The following is a 20,469-nucleotide window of genomic DNA, read 5'->3' on the forward strand; positions in this document are numbered from 1 at the left end:
CTGCAATATCTCATTGATGAATGTATCGGAAGTTTGGAAAGAGCGCTTAGTATCTGTCTTGTCCAGGTTGCCTAGGAACACCGCCTCTCCACCATATCTACTGAGTTCCAAATCGAAGAAAAGTTTCCATTTTCTAAATTTGTTTTATCGAGATATTTTTTGATCCAAATAGTTTTCAAGGATTTATTAAACGAGAAAAGATCAATCATTTTCAGGCCGCCGTTATTGTACTCATTGATCATAATATTTCTTTTATTCTTATCTGGTTTCCCATCCCAGAGGAAAAGATAGAAAGCATTGTTTATTTTTCTAATAGCTTGGTCATTTGTTTGGAGGTGAGAAAGGATATGAACCAGCTGTGAAGCGATTAGACTTTTTAATATCGTGATTTTCCCGAGTAGGCTTAGTCTTCGGTATTGCCAGTTTCTTAGTAAATTCAGAACTTTTTCCGTTTTTTCTTGGAAATTCAAATTCGCAGTTTCTTCAGGGTCTATTGAAAGCCAAACTCCAAGTGCTTTGATTTTTATTTGCTGCCATTTAAAACCTTTCTCTGGACATAAAACCTCTGGACTTCTCGCCTTTGAACCTATCCATAACGCTTCAGTCTTTTTGCTATTGAGTTTAAGACCAGATATTTTACTAAATTTTCCGATAACATCGAGTGAACTTTCTAGTGCACTCTTTGTGCCATCGAGAATTAGAGTGGTATCATCTGCATATTGGCTTAATTTGATTTCTTTTTGGCCGACTGACACGCCTTTTATATTCGGGTCTCTTCGGATTGCGCTAGCTAAAACTTCTACCGAGAGAACAAATAAATATGGGGAGAGGGGGCAGCCTTGCCTTACGCCTCTCTCTATTTTAAAGCAGTCGCTCGTCCACCCGTTGTTTATTACGCAGCTTTCAATATCATTATAGAGAGTTTTAATCCATTTCTGGATTGAAGGACCAAAGCCATAGTGTTGTAAGGTTTTTTCAATGAAAGGCCATTCTAGTGTGTCAAATGCTTTTTCAAAATCTAAAAGCAAAATCAGACCAGGAATGTTTTTGTTTGCGGTGTAATTTATGACACTGTCAATCAGTCGTATGTTTTCACCAATGAACCTTCCTTCAATAAATCCTGTTTGATCGTTATTGACAAGTTTCGGAAGAATTGACTGGATTCTGTTTGCAATTGACTTCGCAGCTATTTTATAGTCGCAATTTAGTAAAGATAAAGGTCGCCAATTTTTAAGGGTTTTTAGGTCTGCTTCTTTCTTTGGGATAAGTTTTATAATCCCTCGTCTCTGAGTAATTGCCAGGTGACCGTTCTCGTATGCGAAGTTAAGGGCAGCGATCAGAGCATCCGATATATCATACCAAAAAGTTTTGTAGAACTCCACCGGTAGCCCGTCTGTTCCGGGAGTTTTGCCGTTCACCATTTGCTTCAAGGACGAAAAGCATTCTTTCTCTGTTAGCAGTCCCTCGCACGAAAATTGTTCTTCCTGCGATAGGTGTACATTATTCTCTTTTGGAAAAAAGCGGTTGGCTATGCCCCAGTGTGGATCCTGCACGCCAGTTAACTGCGTCGAGTACAAATTTTTATAAAAGGAGAAGCATTCATGTAAGATTTTATTGTCCGTTGTAATTACGTCGCCATTATCTGTTTTGAGCTGGTTTATTGTTCCTTGTTTATAGTGTCGTTTCTCAAGATTGAGAAAATATTTGTTATTTTTTTCACCCTCATTGTACCATCGGCACTGTGATCTTAAAATGGCGCCTTTTGTTCGATATTCTAAAATGTTTTCTTGTTGCTCTTTTTTGATTTTCAGCATATCTAAGACCTTTCCTCGTTGTAATTCACTAATGTTTTCACCCTCCAGTTCCCTTTCTAGCCAAGCTATATTCTTTTCAATTTCCTCTTCTTGATGGGTCCTTTCTTTTTTCCTTTGTCGTGCATAAATTAGTGATGTTTCTCTCACTTTTAATTTTATCATCTCCCATAGGAGAGAGGGACCAACATAAGGATCATTCGCATATTCATCTTTTGTTTGTTGAATAATATCTTTAATTTTGCTAACATAATTGTCTTCGGACAGGAAAGATCTCAAGCAGTTTAAGGCCTGGGTTAAGGGCTTTTAAGAGGAAAAATGGTTTATTCGAGATAACTTTAACAAATTCAATGGCACTGAGCTGAAATTTGGAAGATAAAAAGATCTTATCATTCTGAAAATTTCTAAGCATAATAAGTAGTGCTATAGATCACGTGACATGTCACGTGATCGTTTTTGTGAAAAAAGCAAAGATTTGACAGGTAGGCGACGGTTTTAAGAGAAAACATCAAACAAAAACGCGTTTCTAATAAAGATTAAATATCTCCATCGCTTCACGTTTGGAATGATCGTCCATTGTGCTCCAGAAAAAAATTATCAGCACAAAGGTCATTTTTTAGTCCACAATTCAACCTTTGATTGTTAATTTCTCCAATTTAAAAACTTAAGGACAGTCATTCCAAACGTAGAAAGTTCAATATTTACAATCTGCTTTGGAAACACTAATTCAGTTATCTATATAAAGAAAATTCGCCGCCATATCGCCGATTTACGTAATTTTCATTTTTTGGTCACGTGATGTGTCACGTGACCACAATTATACGTTAAGGCAAAAGAAAACATCAAGTTTAATATTCAAGGAAAATTTCATCCTGTTCTAGGCAGAGAAACCGAAGATATAGGAGATCATTCATAATTTCTGAACACCCTTCAAACCCAGGCCTTAAACTGCTTGAGATGTGTTTAATTTCCAGAGACCTGGGCCCCTGGGGTTAAAATTGGTTGTGATTTCCATAGTTATCATTGAATGATCGGTTTTATATCCAGGGACAATGTCTGCAGTGTTGATATTGCCCATCTTGACATCATTTTTTTTTTACTAACATTAAAGTTATTTTTGCATTGCGTTTAACTTTTGTTATTATATATACAAGGTTTAAAAGTACGCGCTAACTACTAAGTGCGACGAGGAGACCATGTTAATCAAACCGGCTGTATGTCATTCAAAATGAGAACTATTCTTCTGCAGACGCCGGACGCTCAGGTACAAGGTAACATAGGTTTTATAATTTGCTGTAACTGCATAGAATGATACATGTCAGCTAAAAGGGACGAGAGCCCTGGATTTATTTAAAATTTTGTCCCTCGCATTTACGTTTACATATTTCCTTCGTGTGGCTTTCGTTGTTTAGCGTTCCTTGAACTCTCTGTTACCGGGTCTGTTCACTGTGCCCCTGACGAGAATGACAGACCTAGCGTTCCTTGAACTCTCTGCTACCGGGTCTGTTCACTGTGCCCCTGACGAGAATGACAGACCTTTTTAGCAGACGGAGCTTCGTTTTGCTTTCGTCAATCTATGCTGTTTTCTTCGTTCTCTTTTTGATGAGCTCACTAAAATACGTACGTAAGATTTTCAATATTTACTTAACATTAAAGTAATGAGAACGAAAGCTGCATCGTTTCCCACTCGTTCCAAAAAGGTAAGCGCTTTTAAGTTTGCACTAGAATATGAGAAAATCGATTCCTATAAACGCACAGAACTGCAAACTAAAGAGCTGTCCACTCGGTCGTTCAGCTGTTCATCTAGTTTCGCGGGTTCGTTCACTCGGTTTCTCGTTCGTTCGTTTTGCCAGCGAGCGCTAGGTGGACCGTATGATCGTTAATTGCAGGGCCGTAGCCAGAAAAAAATAAGGACTGAGGCAACATCCATGGTTGACCATGGTTGAATTCCCCGCCTAGTAATTTAGGGACTGTATGATGATTGCGTTTAAACAAAACATTGGGATCAAACCTTATTTGACAAAAATTCCGCTAAGTGCCCTTAAGGCCATCTAGATCTAGAGATCAAGGTGACTTTTTTGGGGGGAGGGAGCTAGGGGGCTATTTAAATGCTACTTTAGGGGCTCTGTGTTCTTGTATGGGGCTGTTTAATGTGTTTGTTGGCGGTTTGTTACTATAGGCAGGCCTTAGACAAAAAAAGAACTAAACCAGGTTTGCCTGACCAGAGGTTTCGTGAAAAGAAGGGTTTATTGGGGGGGGGGGGGGGGTGCTCAGTCTCGCAGGCTCATAAAACCTGGTCTCGGCCGTTCTCATTTGAGGATTTTCGTTTCTAAATGGCAACGAAGTTAGCTATTAAATGCCAGCGCGATTCGCCTCTGCCCACTAGCATCCCACCGCTGTAGAGGCTCGAGCGGGTCCACAGGGATTTCGCTGTGGACATAGGCTAATGCAAGGCCATTCAGCCTGTTAGAGCCCATCGATGAACGGCACCTGGTCTTCAACCTGCGGAGAGCGCTTAAGCTGGGCTCGTACGAACAGCTTCCTGCACTTAGTGGCGCTGCCGCCTGTCCGGTTTTTGCCTCTACAACTTTTTTCCGACCATCTCCGGTGGCTTTTTCACTGACACCGCCATCTCTACTAAATGGAATGAAAGACAAAGTTGCTTCGCTGAATACTAGTAATGCCAAAACAAGGTTAAATTTTGGTTCGATTATTGAGAAGAACTGACAGCATGTTATGAGAGCAACTACTTTCCGCTTTCTTTGAAAAAAAACTGTTGATAGAACGCTGCATTTTGGTAGATTTTTCTCACTCAGATCAGAGAAGACAGAAGACTCGAGAAATGGCGGAAAAACACATGAAAACAAGGCAGTTATCTTTGGGAAGCCGCTGCCTAGTTAGTATGAATTTTTGCTTAATTTTCTCATCTGTAATTCAGGGCACTGCCTGATTCGCGTTATCATCCAACATAATATCATGTTGCGTTAACATTTTTTTTACTTATTTAACTGTTTGTGAATTTGTCAACAATGACTGAGGCAAGTGCCTCGGTTTGCCTCATACTGGCTACGGCCCTGAATTGTGTCATTTGGCTATTCGTTCGCTCGCTCGGATGTTCGCTCGCTCAGGCTTCCGTTTGTTCGTTCATTCGCGTTTCTGGTTTGTTCAGTTTTTCCTTCGCATGCCCAGTTCTTGTTATTCATGCGCAAAAACTTGTTATAAACAATAAAATTTAACCAATTAAAAGCTGTATGGAAACATTGCGGAGAAGTTCCTCCATTTTTTTTTATACCTATGGCTTTCATGCTACTGAGAAAGACTTCTTCTTTCTCCGATCTTACACAAATATCTGACAAAAAAGTTAACTATGCTAAGCGCACCTCAGTCATTAAAATTCAGTTTCTTCTTTGTGCAATTTTTCATAGTCCTTAAACAGTTTTCATCAATTTAATTTACAGCCATCAATTATTAATTAGTATTTCAAGAACAACCAGAAGCCCCCAATTCGGAAAAACAACCCTGACATTGGCATTTGGTGCTGTTCCTTCGGTCGTGCGATCGTGCGGATATTCGGTTGTGTCTGTTCACTTTGCCTTTGCCCTCGGAGCATCTTGTCTGGTTATTAAGTTAGTCATTCAATGCCCTGTGTGGTTCCAGCTTTGTGTTCATTCTTCTTTCCGTCAGTTGTCTGTCGCTTCCGTGCTTTCGTATGGTTTCAGCCTTCTCCGCCAGTACTACTTGTGTCAGGGCTTACTCAAAATCCTATCATGGGCTCTTATAAACAATAAAATTTAACCAATTAAAAGCTGTATTAAAACATTACGAAGAAGTTCCTTCATGTTTTAATACCCGTGGCTGTCTTGCTAGAGAGAAAGACTTCTTCTTTCTCCGATCTGACACAAATATCTTTTATATATTTTTTTATGTGGTGACAGGGCTCCTGGTGGTGAAGAAGGGGTGCCCTCACCAACCTGGTTCCAGTCCTTGTTACCGCGCGGACGACGAGGGAAATTCCCTCCACTTCCGCTCAAAATGGCCGCCTTAGAAAGCTTGGTATGCTCTTGATGCAGATGGGTTGAATTTTATGGTCGTGTTTACCACGTTTTAACTTGAAGGTAGATGAATTAGTTTTGAAAACGGCATGGCAGAACTTTCTCATAAGTACATACTTCTCCAGGACCGTGTGGGGCATATTGTAGAGAGAAACATTCCGCCACTTGGTCTGACGACAAAACAGTCACCGACGCAAGTATTGCGGGGTGAGTTATTAGAGGCTCTTCCCGAAGCTGAACAGCCGAATTTATAAAAAATAGCTCTTGTTGGAATTGATCGTAAGTCCTTTTGTATCGAATGTGGCATGGAATGTATAGTTCGACTTACAGAAGAAGACACTAACTTGCTTTTGGCTATTTCGTCACTCGAAGAGAGATATGAAACTTACACGGACAGAATTCGCCTCGATCTTGGGCGCAAAATTGGACCAGGGAGTAAGGTTTATGTTACTGTGAAAGGGATTTCCAAGAAATTACCAGGTGTTGTGTGGTACAAGGGTGAATTACCATCATGCAATGGCACAATGTTTGGAGTTGAACTGATTGTAAGTATAATAAGGTTTTACATCTAAACACAGAAACTTAATCTAGTACCTTGGTTTTGGGATCAGGCAGTGTATTAAAATCCTGCACATGCATACAACACGGAAAATGACAAACTATAGTTTAATTACAATCTTCAAAATAAACTATGATAACTAGAGGCCCATTGAGGGCCTGGAGGCGTTCACGAGGGATGTTTCGGTCAATGCAAGTCTCAAACAACCTGTTTACACATCAGGACCTGAACAATCGATGGAATAGATGATCGATGAAAAATAACAATTAGTGACAATCACTATCAGTTAATCGATGAGCAATCATACATGTAAAATTTTGTGAGTTTCCATTGTTGTTAACTTCATTATTAATCAAATATGAGAATCAGTGAATAATATAACATTGATCAATTACCAGTAACTGTCATCGCTTTTCATTTTATTAGTACCATTTTAATGCATTCAATTTTAAAGACACAAGCTTTCTTGTTTGTTACATTATTCTATTTGTATCATCAACAACAATGATAACCTTACTTGAAAACTTCTAAAGAATAGATGAAAATGAATTTTCTGTGGAAAATACAATGTAGAAAAGAAATCCAGTAAAAACCTGTAGGAACAGCCACCATCCATATTGTCCATGGATAGGTTATAATACAAACTGTGTGTTCTGTTAGGTTTCTTAATGACGGAATATAAATGATTGATCTTGAAAATATTCAAAATACACTCTTGACACCCAAACTTATATGCGATTGAAGTAACTTGACAAGGAAAATGTTCTCCCCAATCGATGATAGTCAATGAAACTAAAACAGTGTCCTGCGATTATCGATTGGTCATTGATTGGCCGATATCAATCAATGCCAATTAACTAACAAGCATTGACTGATCTAGTGGGTTTCCGATTATCGATTTTCATAAATTGTCCAGGTCCTGATACATACAAATAAACGATCAAAGGCATTGATTGGTTAGCTCGTGGATAGAAACAAATTTCACTTGGTACTTGGATGGCTCAATGGAATACTTAGATGAGAAAGTGTTCAAACTTTCTGCCCTAATTTGAAACATTTGCTGAAAATATTGAAGAAAATGCAAGGGAATTTAAACTTAAGGTTAATGTTAGTAATATTACATAGCTTTACATAGCAGTTCCTTTTGAGTCTAAATGTTCAATGAAGAAAAACAGACAAAAAGCTTCTTAAATGAAAAATTTATTCAGATAAGTGTTTGTTTACATGTAAAAAGTAATTGGAGTAAATTGCGAGTCAAATTTGAAACAAATATATTATTGACCTTTGCCGAGCATGTTTTTCAAATATTTCGTGAAAACTGTTAGGAATATGAAGAATCAACCGGTCAATCAAAATAGTACTTTTATCAGTAAAAATTGACAACCAAACCTGTACTTTTTTTGTAAAGTGGATTCCCAGTAGTGCTTAAGCTTGACAAAGTCAACAATCTGTCTTCCAAGCATAGTGTCTTCGCTGTGAGCTTTCCTATTTCCACTGTTCAAATTGTCAAGTTCTTCTTAGAAGTTATTCTTTCAATTTACCGCTTCAAAAAAGTTTTTTTTCTCTCTGAAAATGGCATATAACAGTCTTAAAATTTACACATATGGCAGCCGTTTTGACTGAGATTGGATCTTTTAAGCATGAGACAAAAGCCTTTCTTTCAATGCCCCACTAATACCTTAAATTGTATGCACAGATAATGGATTTTGATTGGGCCATGTTTACTGAAGAAGACAAAAATATCCCTTCTATGGAAGAAGAGGGTTTAATCCAGGTTTAATTTAGTGAATAAATTAATGTCAATTTGTGACTATGATGAAGAATACATAAAGGGAACATGACTGAAACCTCAACATGGTCTGCCCCAGGCATCCCGTGTAAATACATAAATTTCAACGAAATTATAAAAACATAAATTATACAAAAAATTATAACTGTCATAGAAGTGGGTGTGTGGCAAAGCTAATACTGGTGACTAGAAAATATGAATAGTAGATCTTTAGCTAGTGCTCTGTTGCTAGAATGAATTACTGATGTGAGCTAGTTCCTAGTTCTAGGTAATAAACCAGTAGCCTCCCACGCAGTTGTTTTTAGGGCACTCGTATTATCTCCTCCCCACAACCGCCTGCTCACCCAAGTGCCACATTCCTTTCCCATCGTTTCACTCCCCAAGCCCCCTAGCTAATCACTATTCAGGTGTTGTCTAACAATGTCAAATCAAATTGCTGGGCACAAAGGCCGCTTCCGTTTCCCACGAGCTTTGTACAGTCTTGAGAGATGCAGGAGTTAAGTTGGAATATATATATTTTTTCACTTCTGGAATGGCTGGTCATGGCTGAAATGCCAAAACAAATATCAAATGTGAATACAAGTGCTTCTTGTGCAACATTTGGCATCTGCTGGCCATGGGAGAGTCAAAATCTTTGGGAAAGTGTTATCGATCTTCCTCGCCTGATTGAGTTGACAGTCGATGGAGATATCACCTCTTACTGGTGCGGAAACTCTGGAGCAGATTTGTTTGTATGTACAAAGTGCTACAAGACATTACATTGTAACTCGATCCCTGAAAGCAAGAAAGAATGTAGAAGGTATCAAGGGGAGATCTGCAGTATTTATCAGTCCATTAAAGACCATTAAACGGAAAGTTAAACGACAAAGAGCCAATCAACTTGTGGTCTTTGTGGAAAATGGGAACTTTGAACCTGAACAACTTTTTTAACATTTGAGCAAACGCCCTGAAACTTCAGCACTTTTTTTAGACATTTATCTGGGAGAAATTTGATGTGGTCGATTAGTGTTGATTCACTTTGATGTTACCATGTCAACCAATGTTTGATAGGCAGTTTTTCTCAGAAAATAGAAAATCCCTTTTTAAAATGAAGTCACTTTTCTTCCCATAAATTTTGTTTTTAGCTCATATTAGTGTTCCTTTATTGGTTTTGGTCACTTTTCTTTCAATTTTGGTGCTTTCCTGAAGTTTTGTGCAAGTCCAGAAATCCGATATGACCACCATTTGGCAATGATGACGTAATTACCATTGTGATGCGGACCTGAAAGGAGAATCTTTGGACTTACTATCCATCCCCTAAGTCTCACTATCATAGGTTTTAGACTTGCAAAGTTATGGAGGGGGCACAATAAGCCACCCACTCCCCCCCCCCCCCCCCCCAGCCCCAAGCCCCAGAAGACAAAAATAAGCCCAGTCTAGATAGGGTAAAGGTGTTAACTACTCTAACTTTGAACTTGTCTGACAGGGTCCTTTTGTTTATCAACCAATCAGAGTTTTTTTCTAACTGGTGCAAAAGGAAATCAATGTAAATGCATCAGTTAATTAAGGGACATTCACCTGAAATAGAAGTAGCAGAATTATAGGATTTTGTTCAAATTTTGCCAAGTCACTTACTTATATCTTTTTTTTCCCTAAAATTTGAAAATGTTCAGTCACCATCTTCAGAGCTTTCACTTGCTTCATCAGTTACTTCATCTGCTGCTTCCATAAAGCCTTTCATATAGTATTTTATTGTAGCAAGAACTTTCTCTGTCACTTTACCTTGGTCCATTCTTGTTAACCATTTTGATTTGATTTGCATCAAGTGTCATAAGAGATTCCACACTTGCTTCATCAATCATATAAATGATGAATAATCTAAATGTGCTTATGTGTGTGTGGAGGGAATGGGTAGGGTCATCTAAATTTATGTAAGGCGTGATGGCGGGGGCTACATTTTGATCTGCAATAATCACGGGGAGGGTCATGGGGAGGCCCCCCCCCCCCCCCCCAAAAAATGTCGCACATGTCTCCGAACAAATTGCAACAACAAAGCGAGTTTCAACTACAAAATCTTTAAAGTTTACTGACATATAAGGTAATATTTTTTTTTAATAAACTTTATTGACAAATCAACAAACCGTACAACATTCCATATAAATCTTTTACAATACACTAATTATAGCTACAAACACAAAAAATAAATAAATAAAATAAAAAATAAAAAGAACAAAAAAATAAATATAATAATAATAATAATAATAATAATAATAATTATACAGTGTAATAATAATTATACTAATAACAATAAATAGTCGTGATATTAAAACATATATATACAATTAAGAAAATGGTGATGAAGTAATAACGTGACAGATGAAAGATTTTAGCAGTAAACACTTCTCTTTTAGTAAATGGGAAAATCAAAAACACAGTAGTGAGCAGTGCCAAGAACGAAATTAGAAGAAAATTAATGAAAGCTGTAAAAACAATAGCTTCTCAAAAGCAAGGAGGCCAATTGGGAAAAGCATACTAATTTGTTAACGGCTTGTCAGAGAAGAGGGGCACTAAAGGATCCCACTTCTTCAAAGGAGGAGCTTGTTTGTAGGATTCAATTTTAAATTGGGAGTTGAGGACTGCCAAAAACATATTTAGCTGAGGGACCTTGTTACTGGTTTTGCAGCGCCATATGTAATGTCTGGCAATTAGAAAACAGAAATTCAAACTTTGTTGTTTCCACCTTTAGTCCCAAAAAGACTGCGATGTCTTTCAAATAGTCGTGAGGTATAACTTCACATTCTAGAAGTTTAACAGTCAGAACCGTCCAGAAAAGTTAACTTTTGGACAATACCAGAAAAGATGAATAATATTTTCAGGAGCTTTACTGCAAAAAGAGCATTGTGGGTCTTGTTTGATACCAATTTTTGTTAGAAAAAAGTTAGTAGAAAGAATTCTGTGCAAGAATCTGTATTGAAAGTTAATGAGGGTCGAACTTTTAGTGCCCTTGGATGCCAAGGTGTAAGCTGCTTTCCAATCAGCCGTACAACCTTCCTGGGAAACAATGGTGTTCCATTTCAATTGGCTTTTCTCTGGTGCAAAGCCTTTAAGAGAGACAAGTTTCTTGTAAGCTATTTTGTTACCTTTAGAGCTTTTAAGAAATGAGTTAAGGAAAGAATCCAGTTTAACCGGGGTTTATTTGTATTTTATATAATTCAATAAAATCTTTGAAACAAAGAAACTTGCAAGGTTCTTTCATTAAATCTTTGACTTTTGAATGGTTAACCTTAGGGAGGCCTGATACTCCGGCCATATTTCCGTTTCCTGCACACCGACAAGGTTAACAGGATTGAAGGCAAAGCTTGATAAAAAGCAACTTTGCGTACCTAGTCGGCAAATTGACAAAAATATTGCTATTTTCCCTCACAAATTCTTTGATTGCAGTCAATTGATATGCATTTAAACAAGAAATTTTGAACGTAGAGCACACCGTGCTTAAAGCTCATGTAACCCAGCCAAGTTCTGTCTCTGCCGTGATGTTTTTCACTATTTCGATCTATTCCCGTGAGAGGTTTACTGAGGTCAAGGTCAACCATCCAGATTTTAGAAGGTTCGCTGTTATGGCTTAGCGGTGGAAAGGAATGTGGCGCTTGGGTGAGCAGGCGTTTGTAGGGAGGAGGTAATACAAGTCCCCTAAAATGTCTGCGTGGGAGGCTAATACACCCGCTGTTGAGTAATCTTTGGTGATTTAATATAAAGGGTTCATCATATCAAAAAACCTTATAACAAATAAATTTGCGGAAAAACAACCAAAATGTTTGTTATATCGAGGTATAGTTAAAAAAAATTTTGTTTGTAACTGTGTTACATTGCACTGTCAAGCATTTCTGGATCTGGACAATTAAATAACATTAATGCTTTAATGTTTCTATGAAGCTACAGTACACTGTACAGTAATTATTAGCTATGGTACTAGCAAACTGTACAGATAATACCTTTACCTACAGCACATCTTGTATTTATAATGAGCTGTTGACTGAAAAGTTGTTCTCTTATTACAGGATTTAAGGATTTTCATCTTTGTTGCTTTTGTTCTGCATTGATCTTATGTCATGTGTTGATCATGACATTAGTTGTAGACATTTGTGCTTCTGGATTATGTTCACTATAATGAGGATTTTGTTATCGGGATTCATTATATCAAGTTTCTGTTCCATGCATTTTACTGTAACATTGGTTAGGCTGAATCTCTATACTAAGGACTTAATAATATAGTGGTTTGTTAAACTGTGTGTGACTGTGTTATGAATTTCATGATAAGTTGCTCAATCGGCTAAAAAATTAGACTCTGTCCATGTACCTGAACCCAACTCTGAAACTAATGAGTGGCTGTCATGTCTAGATTCATATTAATGGTATTAATATTTAACTTTAAAAAGTTGTTACCACCAAACATTGTAAACTTACATGTTGACAAAATTTACACTCTAGACAAGAAATCAATCCATGCCGAGTTTCCCGTCTGTGATGATGAATTTCCCGTCCTAGTGTGAAAACGGTACAGGACAAGTTTTTGACCGGAAACTACTTATCCGTCTAAGTTGACGAGTTTTCTGCCCAGATGAGAAACCTGTCGAAATGCATCACAAATTTGCACTGAGAAGGGTTTCCTGGTCAAGTTTAGCAAGAAAATTTACTCCAAAAGATCTGGGACCAGGGCAAAAACAAAGCATTCTGGGAAAGTAAAATGGCACCAAAGGAGAGACAGAAGGGTTGCAAAAACAAGCAGTTAGGGTTAGTGTTAGAGAAACGAAACACAGACAGTTACTAGTGTAGTCAACAAGTTTTGTCTCTGAAGAAACTTAGATACAAGAGGTCTTTTTAAATGGGAACTGTCAAGTAAATGTCATTTTGTTGAGCCTGATACGAGGAAATTTGAAGTAGGCCCCAATTAAGGTTTACATTCTTAGGATACACTTATCTGGATAAAACTTTTCCTCCCAGAACCTTAGTGAAAAAGGTTGGCCTCTAACCCATCCTACATGCAAAGTGAATTTTTGTTGGTAAGGTTAGAAGACTTCTGCATCAGAAATTCACACTAGGATGAAATCAGGCTATCTGTCTGGATGGGTTTCTCATCCTCTAGTGTGAATACCACCATTGTAATGACATCTTTGCTAACCCTTTCTAGACCAGGGGGTGGGGTTGGGGCGATTGTGCCCATGGCAACTTTGAACCTGAACAACTTTTTTAACATTTGAGCAAACGCCCTAAAACTTCAGCACTTTTTTAGACATTTATCTGGGAGAAATTTGATGTGGTCGATTAGTGTTGATTCACCTTGATGTTACCATGGCAACAAATGTTTGATAAGCAATGTTTCTCAGAAAATCCCTTTTTAAAATGAAGAAAGTCACTTTTCTTCCCATAAATTTTGTTTTTAGCTCATATTAGTGTTCCTTTATTGGTTTTGGTTACTTTTCTTTCAATTTTGGTGCTTTCCTGAAGTTTTGTGCAAGTACAGAAATCCAAGATGACCACCATTTGGTAATGATGACGTAATTACCATTGTGATGCGGACCTGAAAGGACCCGGACTATCCATCCCCTAAGTCTCACTGTCATAGGTTTTAGACTTGCAAAGTTATGGAGGGGGCACAATAAGCCACCCACTCCCCCCCCCACCCCCCCAGTCCCAGAAGACAAAAAAAAGCCCAGTCTAGATAGGGTAAAGGTGTTAATTACTCTAACTTTGAACTTGTCTGACAGGGTCTTTTTGTTTATCGACCAATCAGAGTTTTTTCCTAACTGGTGCAAAAGGAAATCAATGTAAATGCATCAGTTAATTAAGGGACATTCATCTGAAATAGAAGTAGCAGAATTATAGGATTTTGTTCAAATTTTGCCAAGTCACTTACTTATATCTTTTTTTTTTTCCAAAATTTGAAAATGTTCAGTCACCATCTTCAGAGCTTTCACTTGCTTCATCAGTTACTTCATCTGCTGCTTTCATAAAGCCTTTCATATAGTATTTTATTGTAGCAAGAGCTTTCTCTGTCACTTTACCTTGGTCCACCATTCTTGTTAACCATTTTGATTTGATTTGCATCAAGTGTCATAAGAGATTCCACACTTGCTTCATCAATCATAGTTATACTTACATCTGCTGATATCAGTTGAATCATCAAACAATCTAAATGTGCTTATGTGTGTGTGGAGGGAATGGGTGGGGTCATATAAACTTATGTAAGGTGTGATGGGGGGGGGCTACATTTTGTTCTGCAATAATCACGGGGAGGGTCTTTCAAAAACATGCATATCAAAACACAAATGCACTGGCCAGCCCTCTCCCCCTCTAATTCATGACAGGTCCCTAATTAGTTGAAATTCTGTCTGCAAAAATCCTCTTTTTTGCAATAGACCACCTACCTGTTTTCTGAATTATTCCTCTGTTAAATTTTGTGCAATTCTAATGACTGGTTCTTGAGAAAATGGTGCATTAATTTCCTTGAAAGTCACAAATACACTCAGTCTCGGTTTTTGTTTTCAACTGAGTTGTAATGGTGAAGGTCAAAAACGTGCATTAAGGTTTGATTTCTTACGATGTAACTCTACAGATTCCACTCCTTTGAAATAAAAAAGGGATGTGCGAAGGCATGAGCCACTGGGGAAGGGGGGGGGGGGGGGTCCAGGGGCATGCCCCTCAGGAAAATGATAAAAATATAGGCCTCTAAGATGCCACTTCCTGCATTTTGAGATCATATTAATTGTCTTGGATAACCTGGTAGAGTTTTAAACACACAGTGAAAGAGAACGAGAACAACTTTGAACCTTGTACGAAGTCGAGGCATCCCCGTACTGTGCCCAAAAAACTGCAGGCTCATGCTAGGATGCCCAGAAAGTAAAAGAAGCGCGAGATACCACAGAAAAAAGACTAAGGATTGTGCTAAAAAGACTGGTAAAGCAGGGGAACATTATCTCCCTTTGCCAGAGGAAAGTTACAAAAAAGGGGAGAATATTGGTTAAAAATTGGAGGCTGGGAACAATCAATGAAAACAGGATGTTTCTGGCCAAGGTTGGAATCTCTGGTTTAAGTCTTAAATCTGATGTAGATTGTACAGAAACATTCCTGGACATGCGGTGATTTTTTTTTGTCCATATAAAGTGGAAATGATTATCAACGCCATATTTGTTTCTCTCAGTCTTTGAGCACTCGCCAATTGGCACACGTCAACAGCTTTTTATAGCTGCCCTAAACAAAACCTTTAGCAATACACAAAAAAAAAAAAAAATTATGCAAGTAAATACAAATCATGCTACTTGCCTAACCAACTAAATTAAACTAACTAAAATGAAGGTTCAAATCGAGGGAGAAATAAAAAGTTTCAATGAAAGTTTCTCTTAAAATCTCAAAGCTCAATGTTGCTTCTCTTAGTTCAAGGGGTAAGCTATTCCATAATACCCCTCCTCAATAACTAAAGCTTGGCAGTGTTATTCTTTTTGAGCCTGGAACTATACAAATGTGAATACAAAGATTCTAATCTTTGATTGTGATAATTACCTATGGTACTGGGCGGTCATGTTGAAACGCAGACCATGCAGACTGCAGACTGCAGACCGTGCAGACTGAGTGTTATTTTTTTTTACTTGTACCTTAATTTTTCTTGTGATTTTCTCATTTTTCAGCCATGGCCATTACAGGTACACATATTAATGTGTTTCGACGTTTTTTCGAAGGGCTTAAAATGGGACAAGTTGGGTATAATTGGAAAGGCACTGTTGCTCCCGTGTTGATTGAATAAAAAAAGCGCCTAGCTTTCCTTTCAAGAACCTCAGTCTGTAAATTTTGTTCCTTGCATCGTGTTGTTGCCGAATGTAACTTGATACATGTGAAGGAATTTGGTTGCCTAGCACGTCACCAAAATCTTGCCAGTGTTTTCAGCGTTGCAATTCCTTTCTACGTCCGAACGACGGCTTCTGTCGGTGCTTTATAACGTTAGTAGAAGCTTTAAATCTTGCAAAAGATGCTATTTTGGCTTTATTCAAGCGAACGTACTGAATATAGAAATGCGTCAAGCGTTGCGGTACTCAGTAGACTCGCAGTGTTTACGTTTGTTCCGGGTAATCGATCTTATCGCTCACACTGGACCCGAAATAGCCCATTTTACAGTTGTGTGCTTAGTGACCTGGCCTTGGATTGTAAGCAAGGCTGGAGGTGACCTTGTTTTGATACAGACCTCGCTCCTTTTCATATGTAGATCGTGTTGTTCTTATGCTAACTAGCTTTCGTTTACATATGAAAAGCAGTGAGGTTTGTATCAAAACAAGGTCACCCCCAGCCTCGCTTACAATCCAAGACCAGGTTACTAAGCACACAACTGTAAAATGGCCAATTATGAAATTTTGCAAAATTGAAGTTTCCTATTTTACCCCAAACCTTTAACCAACGGAATTGCCTTGCATCTTTAAAGTCAACTGAACGATTACATTTTTCGGCCGGAGATAGTAAATGCTTGAGGCAGAGTGAGGGAAAGTTCATGGTAAGTCAGCAAATATGCAAATCGGAACCGAAACGCGCTGGAGGAGCGAAGTCTGTTGAATTTACTGATTTTATTCCGGGTTGTAATTTATTTGTTTATTCTATATGATTTTTTACCCCAAACACTGTTTAATTCTCGAACTACCTACCGAATCATCATTGCGGCAAGGGATAAATAAGAAAAGCGTTTACAAATATAAACAAACAAGTTCCCTTCACGGTCTACGCAGAGCTCGATCGTTTCGCAAAGTACAGAAACTCTACACTTTTGGCGTTTAATTGCTCTTTTAGCTTGTCACACACGGGAATCTGTCTGTTGTAGTCTTGTTATCTTCAATTATACAGATTTATTCATCATCTCTTTTCGTTTCATTTCGCAAAATACAGCAAGCCTCGCGGCAAGCGTTTTTTTTTTTAAGTTGTAAAACAACGAGTCGGACTAGACGCGCGTCTGCAGATTTTTAGACGCGTATACGCGCCCGCAGCAGACGCGTTTTACGCGTATGTTTTGGTTCGCTTAATTCAATACAATACAATACAATACAGCCATATACACAACATTTACACCACAAGATGGAAAAAATAAAGAAAGTTAAGGAAAGAAGATAAATGGCGAGAAAACCTGAAAGAAACCGCGAGGCTTATAACAAGTCAGGCTTCCTCACTTAAAATTCTTGCCTGCACTGTAACAAAGGAAGCGGGAAACTAGCTACTGAAAGTATTTACTACTTTAATTAATGTCTTACAAGAAAAATTAAGGTACAAGTAAAAAAAAAACACTCAGTCTGCACAGTCTGCGCGGTCTGCACAGTCTGCACGGTCTGCAGTCTGCAGTCTGCATGGTCTGCGTTTCAACATGACCGGGTACTGGGCCCCCTTTTGTTAGCAGTTCACCACAGACAGCTGATCCAGTGTTTGCATGCCCTACACCACAGTTCTCATCTCAAGCACTTTCTTTCCTTTAGCCAGACTATTATACACCAAACCTGTGGCTCCTTACTTGTAACAAGACATTAACATTCCAGGATTTTGTTCCGTATTTTGTCCTACTGGCTTGTTTAGTGGGCCTTGTTGAATTTTTTTTCAACAACTGCTGCTATTTTAGTTTCCAAATCACAAACTAGAACTTCTTTAACCCTTTAAGCCGTAACTGATCAGTGCTCATCAACATTATCCTTTTGATATTAATGCTTTAACTTCTCCCCAGTGCTTTTATGAGAAAAAATATGGGACAAGATAGGAGAAAATGTTCTTTGATATTAAGGGTTAAATGGTTAAGTAGTTTATTCTGGTTTCCGTGCTGGGTAGACGTCTGTTACAATATTTATACAGCAAGTTAAAAGCAGTTTTATCACACTTATATACACTACACTTTTTGGTTCAGAGCTTCACCCTGCTGTTGCAATTTCTCCCCAACAGACTTTGGGTATTTTTTAGTTTTCTTGAAAATGTTTTGAAGGCAATCCAGCCATTCCAGCAATTTAATTTATTTCATTTAAAACCAGAGCACACATCCAAGTATGTCTTGGAAGAAGCAAAATCAACTAGTCAAAGTAAGAAGATTAAAAAACTGAGCTGTCATTGGTTGTTTTAAATAAAACATCTCACAATTCAGTCAGAAAATTTCACCATGCTGTCTGGATATTACTTTTCCAGAGAGTACACAGTATTTTAGATACAGTGTGTATACCAGTAATTAATTTGATTTATTCTGTAGGTACTATAAATATGGATGTGTATTCTCGTGAGTCAGTCAGTCAGTTCATTAGTCAATCAACAAAAGAATTCTAAGGCTCGATGTACTTTATTAAGGAAATATAAAGCTAAATTAAGTTTTTAATGTTTTTGTTCTCTTTTTTGTAGGAAAATTCAGGCCTAGGGACATCAGATGGAACTTTAAGAAACAAGCGATATTTTACTTGTCCAGCAGACTCTGCTGTGTTTGTTGAACTTGATAAACTAACACCACGAGACGATTCCATTTTAAAATCTTCGAAAAGGGCAGAAAGTCATTCAAGTAATATTGCATCACGAATAAGGGAGACTGTTCTGCCATTATTCTTGAAAGGGAGGAATGAAGACAATTGTGCTCAGGGTGACAATGAGAAGCTGCTTAAAATTTATCAAAGGGTTGTGATATTCTTAGAAGACAATCGCCCTGTGAGGGGATGTGTACGTTATATAGGGAAGGATATTGATCGGAATGGAAAAAAGCGGACAACCGTTGGCTTAGAACTGGTAAGTTAAAAAGATTTAAACAAACGTACAGCACTAAAATAATGAAGCGTACATGACATTATTAAAAAGTAATTATCCATGTATGTGCCTCCCTCCTCCCTTCCCCCAAGTTTTACATATTCTGCCTATTATATATTTTCCTTTAATTTAGGAATCTGTTCTCAATCTACATGTATATGCCGCAGTCATTATATCACAATGTTAAATGTAACTTGGAATTATCGTCTTTGTAGACACCGCTTCAGCCATACGCTGAAAACTCGTCAATTAGGGACCAGTGTTATTTTTCTTTTCTGGACTACCTGCCCCTAGGGACTGTTTGGTCAGAGCAGGTTCTATCCTTTTTTTGTTTTTTCCACTCTTCTGAAAATAAAATGTGAAGCAGGTTCTATCTTAGCATGCCTACAACTACAAATCGGAAAATTAATTAAGCTTTTCTCTCTCATAGTGGGTAAAATTCTCAGTTCCTTGCTGGGTTGCCTTCAATTCTTGTCAGAATTCAAAATTATTTTGCCGGTTTTTCTTTTGATTGACATCCACCAAAACGCAACTTTATCAGACTCTTACGAAGGCGGCAGGTCGCGTGTTATTGGTAACCGCTGTAAACTAGGAGCTTTAGGGGGAACGCGGAAATTAAATCTCCATAGTACTGAAGATTTTCTCTGCGTGTTAACGTTGTATGCATTTTTGCATATAAGCAATACTCGGCATTTTGGTTTCCCGAAGAAATTGCGTGGTGACTACACTGGATTTCTTTCTTTCAAAGCGGGTGGCTCACAAACTTCCTTAGCGCTCCGGTTGAACGGCGGGTATTAATTTCGGAAGAAAACTTCAAGTATTCTGTAAAGATGAGGATTCTGCCAATAAAGAAACCTGCATAAAAATAATATTACAATAAAGCTTAAAACGAGTTATGTCAAATTGAATTGGAAAGGGGGTTCACCATTGTTTAATTTGCATAATGCAAGGGGTTGAACGCACCCCTATAGCTGATTACTGTTAGTAATAGCGATGACAGAAAAAGGTTTAAAATACCAATACCTGGTTGTAGAATTCCAATTAATTTGGCAAGATAAAGTTGAGATGGAACCGTAGTTGATGGAGCTTAGGGTACGGTGTCCAACAATTTACGGAGAATTGATAATTTGCATGTTGATGAAAATGTTAGCTTATTGCAGAAAGTCATGCCTACCGTGAGAAGGATTCACGAGATCTGAGAATAAATCGCTCGTAAATTATGCCATAATTTTCGCTTCAGTGAATCTCGTGCGATGTATTTTTCGCGTAGCGCGCGAAACGAGACGCAAATGGTAACTTACTTTTGAGCTGTACTGTGTACTGTATGAAAAGTTTGAATCCCCTTTAAATTAAAGACGGAAGCGTGAGCGCAAGACTTGCTGTGCTTCTGTCTGAAAGTTGACCAGTTTATTTTACAATTTGAAAAACAGGCCAATTTATGCAGTTTGTGGAAACCTTCAGTGTCTGTGTTAGATCAGTTCTACCTAC

At 38.1% G+C, this 20,469-nt stretch overlaps 2 protein-coding genes across 3 annotated transcripts in view; both read left to right on the forward strand.

The window, feature by feature from the left end:
* The window catches only part of LOC146453373 (uncharacterized), a 67,354-nt gene that overhangs the window by 28,724 nt on the left and 18,161 nt on the right, over window positions 1-20,469 (forward strand). The gene's annotated exons all lie outside the window — the stretch shown is intronic.
* The window catches only part of LOC146453374 (uncharacterized), a 53,428-nt gene that overhangs the window by 19,623 nt on the left and 13,336 nt on the right, over window positions 1-20,469 (forward strand). Inside the window, exons 1-2 of one of the 2 annotated variants that reach the window (XM_085096706.1) lie at window positions 5,856-6,408; window positions 18,589-18,963. The exons of the other annotated variant lie outside the window; for it this stretch is intronic. Coding sequence (XP_084952832.1) covers window positions 6,169-6,408; window positions 18,589-18,963 — 615 coding nt within the window. The 5' untranslated portion in view covers window positions 5,856-6,168. Of the gene's footprint in view, window positions 1-5,855; window positions 6,409-18,588; window positions 18,964-20,469 lie in introns of those variants that run through there. 2 annotated transcript variants of the gene reach the window in all.

The sequence above is a fragment of the Pavona decussata genome, unplaced genomic scaffold (assembly GCF_977016875.1).
Source record: "Pavona decussata unplaced genomic scaffold, jaPavDecu1.1 SCAFFOLD_335, whole genome shotgun sequence".
In the NCBI taxonomy this organism is placed as follows: Eukaryota; Metazoa; Cnidaria; class Anthozoa; order Scleractinia; family Agariciidae; genus Pavona; species Pavona decussata.